The sequence below is a fragment of the Aptenodytes forsteri genome, unplaced genomic scaffold (assembly GCF_000699145.1).
Source record: "Aptenodytes forsteri isolate BGI_AS27 unplaced genomic scaffold, ASM69914v1 Scaffold61, whole genome shotgun sequence".
Classification (NCBI taxonomy): domain Eukaryota; kingdom Metazoa; phylum Chordata; class Aves; order Sphenisciformes; family Spheniscidae; genus Aptenodytes; species Aptenodytes forsteri.
The window spans coordinates 3,285,022-3,296,111 of record NW_008794443.1 but is presented as its reverse complement, the minus strand read 5'-3'; the positions used below and the strand labels follow the sequence as shown (position 1 = coordinate 3,296,111).

General features: G+C 44.7%; 1 protein-coding gene across 1 annotated transcript in view; it reads left to right on the top strand.

Moving 5' to 3' along the window:
• The window catches only part of PEX14 (peroxisomal biogenesis factor 14), an 87,950-nt gene extending 81,122 nt beyond the window's left edge, over window positions 1-6,828 (top strand). Inside the window, exons 8-9 of the mRNA XM_009289780.1 lie at window positions 2,651-2,742; window positions 4,981-6,828. Coding sequence (XP_009288055.1) covers window positions 2,651-2,742; window positions 4,981-5,446 — 558 coding nt within the window. The 3' untranslated portion in view covers window positions 5,447-6,828. The remainder of the gene's footprint in view (window positions 1-2,650; window positions 2,743-4,980) is intronic.
• Window positions 6,829-11,090: the final 4,262 nt, after the last annotated feature.

Sequence of the window (11,090 nt, the reverse complement as noted above, 5' to 3'; positions counted from 1 at the left end):
GTTGCCCAGAGAGGTGGTGGATGCCCCATCCCTGGAAACATTCCAGGTCAGGTAGGACGGGGCTCTGAGCAACCTGCTCTAGTTGAAGATGTCCCTGCCCACGGCAGGGGGGTTGGACTAGATGACCTTTAGAGGTCCCTTCCAACCCAAAATATTCTATGATTCTATGATCTCCAAAGTACTTTGCAGCCATTGGCCTAAGCATTCTATTGTCCAGGAAGTGTTGGTTACATGTGAGGTGGGATGGATTTGAACTAGTCACATAGAGATGAAGTCTTCCTTTCACTCACAAACTTGTGATTATTCAGGGCCCAGTCATCTTGCAGTATTCTCTGTACAGGTAGAGATTTTTCTTTTTACTGTGAAATCCCTTAGACAATGCTTACAGTCTTTTACCTATAGCATGAACAGTTGTCTTCTCCCCTTACCTATACTTTAATCTTGTACAAACCCTTTGATGCTGTGTAACTGGTGGGCCACGGCTGACTATGTGGTGTGCACACTGTACAGTAGGAAACCCTCAGTGGCACAGCTGTAAACCCAACCATGAAAGCCAGTTTATGGTCACAACACTCTACTTCAGTTTTCCTTGGGAACTGTGGCCTGTCAGTGGCCTGGAGCCAGTCCGGAAATTGGAAAACTGTTTTCAGGTCTTAAGTGTTAAGATTAAGACCACATGTTGAGCTTTAAGAAGGAAAAAGGGCATAAGAGTCCTGGTGGTTTAGAGAGTCTTGAAGAAGTTTTTCCTCCCCCCTCTCTACCCCCTGCACTGAAATGGTAGCACACATTGTTATGATATCTAAACCTCATGTGTACAAAGAAAAACTTGGGCAACCCCACAAACCAAAGAATAAAAGCTGTGTTTTCTCAGCTGTAATGTAAGTTTTTATATCTGCTTTTCAAACTCCTACTGGCATGCTGTAAAAAATTAAAAAGAGGGACTTTAAGTAATTAAAAAACGTACATAAAAATTCAAGGCTTGAATTTTCTACAACTGTTTTTTAAAGAGACTGGCTAAAAAGCCCCAGATGTCAGATTTTATTTCTAAATCCTAGGCATCTGGCACCATATGTGTTTTGGAAATTTGAGTCCTTTGCAGGCCAGTGAGTGGAAATCACTCCCTTGTTAATGTGCTGCTGTAGCTTTCAAGGTCTTGGAAAGCCAGAACAGTGGCTCCTGGATTCTTGCTGTCTGAGGGCTGGGAGTGTGAATCCCAAGGGAACGCATCTGTGTATATCACAGCTACTACAGACTGAGCCTCTCCCAGCTCACTGGGTTCACAGCCCAGAAGTCACTGTGAGGAGTGCTGGCTGTGGAGGTGTTCAGGGTTACTCAGCACTAGCTGAAGTCTGTTTAAAGAATAAGTAGGAACAACCAGTTCTGGCTACATCTAGTAGGAACTGCTGAGGAGGAGTTTTGTGTTATTCCAGTCCTGGCTTCCTTTGTCAGGGGATTTATTAGGGGTATCTCTGGAGCGATGCTCACAAATGGGTTCATTCCTAATGGCTTTTAGCAGAAATTACCATGCGAAGTGCTAGACATGAGTGTTCTTTGGTCCTGTACTCAGCCCATTGCTACAGGAGTTGCTAGAGTGATAGGATGGGGTAACCATAGGCCATGATCTGTCTTTCAGAATGTTCCTCCCATTTCTCAAGTTCCCAGAAGAGTTAAAAGAAAGAGTGCCAAAAGTATTATCTGCAGCATGTTCTTCTCAGTTGTCACCTTACTCTAATTTCTGCCTGATATCCCATAGCAATTCTGATGCAGTGCTGACAGCAGCTGTACCAGGCTTCCATGAGTTACTTATCATCTTTCCCCACCAAATTACATTCATTGCCTTGAAATATCCGAGAGACAGTGCCTAGTCCAGCTGCTTCCTGGAGATACAATCTGGTAACTCAAGCATAGTTCTAATTCTTCAGATCTAGTAGGGAAAATTTTTGCAACTTTCAAGCATCAATTTATCAGCCCACCTCTAAACACCAGAGTGCAGGTAATCAATTCTTTATTTCATGATTTAAGAGAAATGAATAAATGGTTTTAAAATAGTTGTTAATATATAATACTTGAATCTGTTGCCTCAGCTAAGTGCAGTCACAGGAAAGAGTAAAGGACCTGATTCAGTGCAACTCCCACAGCCTTTCAGGATCCTAGTTCTAGTTCTCTAGAAGTCATTCATTAGGTCAGTGTCAAATGATTTAGTTTACCTCTTTGTGTGTTGTTCTCTGTCTGATATGTTGGTGGAAAACATCCTATGTAGACCTAGCTTTGTCTGAATTCTCACAAGTGCTGGCCTCCTTCTAATCGAAAAAGAAAGGTCCCCTTGAGATGCTTCAGCAATGGTTGTGCATGGTATGTTGGAGACAAGATTAATTAGTCTCCCAAACAGAAAGCAAATATTTGAACAGTTTTAGCATCGAGACAATTATTATTTCTGTTCATCGTGGGGACCCATTCAGGTCCTTCTTTATTGTGGAAGTTGTTTTGCTCAGATCTGAGAGATTTTAAATGATAGAGCTTATGTATGTTATCCCCAGGGCTCGAGATTCCCAGATGGGAGGAGAGGGAGGATAACACAGAAAAAAGTGACATTTGTGAACTATCTCCGAGTTCATACTTTGATCGTTATGTCTTCTTTTTCATGTTCTAGGCCACAACTTCCACCAACTGGATTCTGGAGTCGCAGAATATTAATGAACTGAAATCTGAGATATACTCGTTAAAAGGACTTCTCCTGAACCGGTATGGATGGAATATGTGAGCAGATTATTGTGCGGAGAAAGAGTTGCTTTCTGGGATTCTCTTAATCATGGAGAGGAAAGGCATTTCCAACAGGAACTAGCTCTATATCCTGTTAATGCTATTTTAATAATACCACTTTGCACTCCACTATCACTTTCTATTTGCAGGTCTCAAAATGCTTTTCAAACTTGCCTTAAATCATAGAGTGCTTTGGGTAATTAATGAGATTTTTTTCCTTTTTGTTTACGATAGAGGAGTTCTCTGCCATTCGCCACAGTCAGGATACCTCTCACCTAGTTTGAGGTACTGACTGCATCTGCACCTGTATTCTGTTACAGAGAGAGTCACTTCTGGATACAGTTCAGCTGACCTGTTCATGGTTAGGGCATAACCAGGATGAAAAGAATTGCACTTCAGCAGAGCCTGTTTCTCTCGATTAGCTAGCTCAGGTATAGACATCTTATAATGTAGTAGATATCTGAAATGAGGTGATATAAATCCCAGCCTGTGGGACAGTCGTAAGAACAGGGATCAGATCTCAGTTCTTGAGGAAATTCTTTTTTTCCAAGTACATTACCTAAGAGTTTATCTAGCTTTTCAGCTATTGATCCTTTCACTCTGATACGACTCCCTTGTCTCCTTCTACATGTAACTAAGTCTTCTCAAGTCATCTGTTTCCTAAGAGATGGACTTCAAAGATCAGTCTAAGATTGGACTAGACATGTTCTGGATCTCAGCACGTGGGCTTTTCAGAAGTCTGAAAAGTGTATTGTCTTTAATATCCTTTTAAATTCTCGCTACACCTCCCAGTCCTCCCAGGAGTCACAGTAGAAAGCTTTGGAGGATTGAGGACACATATTAAGTTACCGTCTGTTAAGTTGGGTCGTACTAGCATCACTGCTGGGGGAGAGAGCATTAGTTAATGACACCTCTTCAGCAATGGGAAAGTTGCAGCTGGGGGATAAGTGCTTTTTGGAAAAAAAGAAAACTTTTTGGGGGGTTGTTTTTTAACAAAAAGGCAAATGTTTCTGCAGTGAGGAGGCAGCAGCAACACTGGAGCCAAGAAAGTCTCCAGATTGAATTTGTTGATTGCATTTATGATACTGGTTGAATAATGCAGACATTAGCTTATTGCACTCACAGGATATGGAGGTTAGATCAGCAGAGTTCTTCGATGGCTGGTGGTGGCAGCAGGAAGAGGGAGGTGAGAGCAACTACTGTTCCTAGTTCAGTCTAAGAAAACGTAATCTGCTGTGTTTGAGTGCTCGCTGTAGGAGAGCAGCCAGTTTTCATCTGCTCTGGTCTTGTCCGTGGCGCTAGCCAGCTCACCTGAGGGGCATGAGAACTCCCTGCCGCACAGCATCCTTTTCAGAGCTTGATCTGATACCTCTTCATACTCCCACTTTTCACATACAAGCAAGGATGCACGGGGAGTACTAGATCAGACATGCTTTTTTGCTTTGTTCTTCATGATGGATGACTTTCTGAGGGCACCAGTGCTCCCCACTGCACTTACATTTGTCCTGTTTGGTACTTGGATTCTCCTATTAGGGCTGGGCATTAGTCTGCCACGATCAAATTCTTAAGGCCCACCTGGAAAGGACTCGAGGACAGAGCAGCCAGCTTTCTCAGCTGGTGCAAGCTAGTATGACTCCATTCAAGCCAGAGAAGCTGAACCAGTTTGTGGCAGCCAAGACTTGGCCCAAACATGTAAAGTGCATGCTGGGACTAGGAGATAGGCTCTGGATTGTAATGAGCCAGCATGCAATAGCCGTGTATCACAGTGGAGGTGAGAGCCAGGTGGTGAAATTCCTTGGCTCAGGCACAAGGACCTGGTGTGTCTGACTTCTTGCTCCAGTGGGAATTTTCTTTACCAATTAATTAGTGATTGTTTTATAAAGGGACACTCGTGTCTTTCCCCAGGCAGCATTCCTGAGTGCTAGCTTACTCTGTGAAATTGGCCAAACCAGATCACTTTAGCACTTCAGATTGCCCAGTTGTGATACTTTCCTTGTGTGCAGGCTCGATTACTGGGTGCTTGTAAAGCACTTTGAGATTCTGGCTGAAGAAGTGAAGTGGCCTTGGTTTTGTTCATTTATGACAAAGGAGACTTGCAGTTTCAGTCCTGCTTTACATGACTTCCCCAGTGCAAATACCATTCTCTCTAATGATAACCCCTCAGTGTTTTTAATAAAAGCCCCTTTCTCTCCTTTTCTTCCCCTCTTCCCCTCCCCCAAGGAGGCAGTTCCCTCCCTCCCCTTCGGCTCCTAAGATCCCGTCATGGCAGATCCCAGTGAAGCCAAGCTCACCCTCCAACCCTGTTGTTGCCAACCATAACAGCAGCAGTGACATCTCACCTGTCAGCAACGAGTCTACCACCTCATCACCAGTCAAGGAGAACCACAGCCCTGAGGGTTCGAAGGTCAGCTGCCATCTGCTGAGCACAGAGGAGGGCAACAAGGCGGTGATTGACGTCAAGAGCCAAGTGCGGATGGAGGTGCAGGGTGAGGAGGAGAAAAGGGAAAACAAAAGGAATGAAGAGGAGGAAGAGGACGATGAGGATGATGATGTTAGCCATGTGGATGAGGAGGAATGTCTGGGTGTCCAGACTGAGGACCGGCGAGGAGGGGATGGTCAGATTAATGAGCAAGTGGAAAAGCTACGAAGACCTGAGGGGGCCAGCAACGAGAATGAGATTGACTAAAGCACCCTGGCTTCTGCTGCTGCTGCTGTACATCTTCCCTAGCCTCCTGCACTGTCCCCGGTGCCTCTCCCATTTTGTGGAGAGAAGTGCCACCATCCCCTCCAGTGATTCTCCCATGATTGACCTTGAGTAGGGTCATGATTGCCCAGTGAACAAGGTGGGCCCTGTTTCACCACAGGGCTTTGCAGTGTTGCGGTGGCTTCTTCTCCCCTCCCAGACCCACCTTCTCCCCATGAGCTGGGGTCACTGCCTAGGCTGGAAGACCAATCGCCTTACCATGCACCACTGCTACAGAATAAGTCCTCTTACAAAAACACCATCTCTCCTGAAACAGTCAGCCTCTTCGCTGCATCCTAGAGTCCTTCTGTCCAATTTCAGAAACCAATCTGTCCTGAGCTCTTTGATTTCACAAGCCTTTAATCCCCACATAAGGCCCAAACCAGTTCTCTGTTTCCCAAAATAACCCTCTGTTTTATTTCTCAAACTCCTTGATATTCTGTTGCCAAAAAAAGAACGTTTTAACCCCAAATTCCTCACCAGATCTCAGTCTTGGCTCTTCCAAGCCTTATGTCAAGCCTCAAATTCCTGAAACTACCTAGCGTCTAAAAACACTAAATTTCTGTGGGGTCCAAAGAACACTATTTCCACCCCACATGCCTACACTCATCGAAGTGGCCTCTTGCTAGGGACCAAGTCCAGGTTTCATGGCCACAGTAAAATCCATGAGAACAGGTGGCTTTGTTACTGATTGCTCCCCAGTAAAAGAAGGCTTTAAAAGAAATTGACCCCACTCATCCCAATTATTACCCTTCCTCCTCCAAAGACAAGGAGCTCAACATCCGTTTTTGACATCTTACATTTTATTTATAGCTGCCCTGAATGAATGAATGAATGAGGTGACATCAGATGCTGAAATAGTTGGTTAATTCTGAATCTTTGCAATGGTTCTTAGCCTGTTTTTCTCCCTGAGGAGAAAACCCAACTTAAATGATCAGCTGAGACCTGCACCTACCCAGTGACAGGCACCTGCTTCAGCACAGCAGTCTTTACAGAAGAGAAAACAGTTCCAGCTCTGAGGTACACCACTGGCCCTTCTTGCCCAGTCCAGCCTTTTTTTGCCCCATTTGGGCTATACACAAATTAAAACAGTGAATTTTGAAACCTCTCATTTGCAGCATTGTGTTCTCAGCTGGTAAAATGGTGGAGTCCAATTATATTATTCACTGCATCAGAGCCTCTTAGCAGAGCAATTCTTGTAACAACCGAGTCTCACTGTCCTCACCAAGCAAGTGTGCTCATCTGTGTGATCATGTATAGATTTCAAATATAAAATACGATTGTATATAATTGTAATAAATATGAGTTACCACTATTTAACACCAGGCTGTTACTGGATTACTGTGGCTCTTATTTTGGGGGAGAAATATGCATGCAGGGTGGTAAAGGGAGGGAAAAGGGACTATTACAGAAATTCAGTCCTCATGAAAAGTTTTCTGAAGGACATTTATGGTTGATTTTCTGACTGCTCCAATACTAGGTTACATCAGCAGGAGGCAGTGTAGAGAATGGTGTAAGTGCAATATAAGGTACAATATAAATAGCTCCAACAACACTGTAACGCTAGGTTGCCTCCGACGTTGCAGAGGGTGAGATGGATGTATCATCCAGCGAGTAAGATGCAGCTATTCCGGTTCCTTTCCTCCCAGCAGGAGGCTCTGCAGGGTGCAGAATGCGGCATCCCGCTCCTTTCCACCCCCGGCAGCAGGAGGTGCTGAAGGGAGCGTGTGAGCTATCCCACGGCCCCTCAGTCTTATCTGCCAGCAGGGAATGCTGAGCCATATCCCATGACTGGTCTAACCCTGCCATGTCAGTACAGAAGCCATTGAAAGAAATGGCGTACAGCAAGTAATTCATAGCTACTGCAGTCCCATCTTTGTTCAATAGAAGTATTTGGCTCCCTTCTTAAAAATGAGGGATTTACTTGATTCCCGAGTATTTGGGTGTCTGGTACACAGTGACATTTTCCTGCTCAGGGGGAGCGAAAGGGACCTTCATATTACTGTATTTAGACCTGCTGCTGAATGTGATGATTTCTCATTCCTTAAATGGACGAATATCTTCCCCAGGAGTGAGTGAGTGTGTGTGTGTGTCTCTCTCTCCCTCTCCCTCTCCGTCTCTCTCTCCGCTGTTTAACGTTCACAAAGAACGTCACGTTTAGCTAAAACAGGGCAAATTTGAAAGCGTTTAAAAGGAAAGGCTTTTCTTAAGAGATGGCACTTTTCATTTCTCCAAGCCAAGAATCCTTGTGAAAAGAAAACATGACTGAACGCAGGGATGTGATGAAAAAGTATTGTCCTGCCTGTGTACATTTTATATACATAGAAGGTTTTGAAAATAGAAAGTGCCTGGACAACAGCAGTTGGTGAAATGTGGAAAATATGTTGCTGAGGTATGTGCCTTGCAGAGTGACTTACGAGGTTTACAGTACAAGCATCCCTGCGGGTTCATTTTCCCCCCCTTTTCCTCCATGTTGCCAGTGTTCAATTCACTTACCTCAAGATTTCTGGTGCAGAGTAAAAGGCAGTTTTCTTCAACTGCCCTTTTCTCTCCCTTAGTTTTTGCTTCTTACAACCTTTACTAATTCTATAGGTCACAGGTTTTCCTTTCCCCAACCTGATGAATCCCAGAAAACTCCATCATAGCCGTTGTTGCTCAAAAAATCTAACTGTGGGCCTCTGGCTGCTGATGGGGTGTTTGAGTACTTTGTTGAAGAGATCCAACCCACCAGCAGAGAATTTGGAAGAAGCCAGACCTTCTTACCAGCAGGTATTGTCGTGAATCACGAGTTTTATTCCTCTGTCTTGTGTTCCTTGTCTTTCCAGCATAGCAACAGTTCTAGGGCGAGTATTTTGGTCCTTATGAACCGTGTAGCCTGACTGCTAACTTGTAAATTTTTTTCTTTTTTTTTTTTTGCTAGAAACAAACTTCTTAGATCATCTGCCCTGTGAAATGTTTAGCCCACTGGCCAGTAGGCACTGAGAATAGCATCATACTAGCTGAAAGATGACCAGGTAGCGAACCTTTTTTCTGCAGAACAAGAAAGACAGCAGCAGCAGTTACCCACCGTCTGGCTTATTTGAGTACTCTATTTTACTGTGTAATCAGCCTTTGTTTTGACACAGGAAGAAGAATAAAAACACACCCCGATTGGTGAGTTCAGTGGGTTCGTAACGTGGTTTCTACAGGTCCTTGATAGCGTATAGAAAGCAGGTGAAGGGAGCTTCCTCTGAACAGTGTCATTTGAGCACATTTCAGTGAAACCCTGTGAGCCTGTGCTCTCTCTCCTAGAGGAAACAATATCAGGCTGGTGCTTTCCAGTAATTTGAGGATATAAAAACTCCCTTTTCAATAGCTGCAGGAGAAATGTGGGGAACTCCGAAAATGTGACAAAGCGGGAAAGGGTTAAGAGAGATGTCTCCTGATCATCTTTGTCCAACCTTCCTCACCCCTAGATGTGACAAATCAGTCCTATGTGCATCTTTGTCAGAAGCAGGAAGAATTTTTTTTACTGCCTTTTGTGTGTTGGGGGTGTAACCTAACAGTGTTTGGGATCAGAAGGAAGAGGATGGACTGTAGGATCCCTTGTAATCTTGCTGCTTTGCTGCATGACGCTTTGCAAAGTATTTTACTTATAAGCATGCCTCAGTTTCCACATGTGATGGTAAAAAATACTGGCTGTTAATACAGAGAGGTGACAAAGACAAGTTGCAGAGAAAGCCAACTTTGGGAACCAGGTTTCATGCTGGGTCCTGCAGCTGGCACAAAAACCCCAACCCCTGTTAACTGCTGTGCCCTGAAGCGAGAGCCCCAGCCCCCGTAGCACACCACCCAGCTGTAGCCACTGTCTCCTAATAGCCTGGGCCGCAGGGCTGTGTGAGAGGAGCTGCACTCCCCTCCTGGAGCAGCCTGCGTTGGTCGGTTAGCCAGCTTGCCCTGGCTTGGAGGCGGACATTTTAGATCTGGCCTTTGCTTATTGCAACTCAGGTTCTTCTGGCAAGTAAGTGCTTTTTAATAACTATGTTCTCTCTTGATTTTGTCTTCAGTAGAGTGGGAGAACTGGCTGCATTTCCAGTGGCTACCTCACCCTGGTCTGCGGTTTGTTAGAAGGGTTGCCAGAAGGTCATGTGTACTGATGGAAGGAAGCATGGTATATGCTGGGCTGCTGCCTGGGGCAGGGAGGGGGCTGTGGACAAACCCAGTCTGTGTCTGCTCCGTTGCTTTCATTTGCAGTGCCCTCTACAGAAATGGAGGCTGCCTTTGCTTTTCCTTTGGTGGGGCAGTGTGATGCCTGGGGAAAACAAAGGATAGACAACAGGTCCAGAGTAGCTTTTTGTTGCAAACCTGTTGTGTTAAAGTCAAGGTCTCCATGCTTGACTAGACCCTCCGCACCCAGCAGGTTGTGGAGCCCATAAGTGTTTTCCAAGGGCTTCGACAACAGGAAGCTTTGGAAGGTTCCTTCTGTGTGATGGTGCTTTATGTTAAGCACAAATTACATGTGGTGGTGACCCTGCACACCAAAAAACTGATGTTAAGCTTGAGCTGAGAGTCTTCCAGCCTGGACTTGACCCCTCATACCATTGGGTGGTATGCAAGTGCAAAGCAAGAGAGGGGCTTGGCCTCCAGGGATTGAAAATATAAATAAAGGGATGCTGGGAGGTGAAACATAGGAAATAATTTACCTAAGGGCACAGGAGAGAGCTTCCAGCTTTCTTCGTTGTCCCTTTTATCGTCGTATCCCCAGACTATGCTGCTTCCTCAGGAGTCTGCCTCTGTAGGCACCTTTAGAGCTGTGTCCGCCTATTATGCTGATGAAAGGCTGGCTCTTACCACTATGCACACTCTCAAAAAATGAAATAAAATAATGGAAATGTACCTGAGGTGAATTTCAGAGTATCAGGGAAGAGGGGAGATGGAGGGCAGGGCCCAACTCCTCCACTTGCTGTGCAGTAGAAGCTCTGAACTGCGCACTTGTAGATTGAGGGGCTGGCATGGTCTCTCCCAGCTCAGGGAAAAAAACAATCCCATCCCCAAAAGGGAGCAAGCACTAACCTAATAAAGGCACCAGCTGGACGAAGGGAAAACCAGCTCTTTGGAAAAAAAAAAAAACAACCCACAACCTCCTTTCATTAGAAAAATAATATATTTCATCCAAATAAGGTAAAAATATTTGAAATGGGGCAGAAGTGAGCACTAGGCAGCATCTGTCAGGCCCTTTCTGAAAAGGGGAAGATTATTAAACTCAATTACAATTTATTTTTGTAAAGTGTCTTTCAGACTAAAAATCTCCCCAAATGCTTTGCAAGGACTGCTCAGGGGTTACTTACAATATGGAGCATCTTAGAAGAACACCCCTGTTGTCCCACCAAGCCCTTCTTTTCTGCATCCGCTGAAGGATTTAACCCTTCAGGATTTTTTTTTTCTTCTATATTTGTGCAAATAATGAGAGATGTTTTATGATGCTGGCTGCAAGAACATGCCTGAAGAGGAGTGTGGGGGGATTTGACATTGTATTTTTTTCTGTTTTAGGTAAAATACTTGCTTTTCTTTAGGACTATGTCTCCTGAGTGAGAAGGTGATTGGCTGG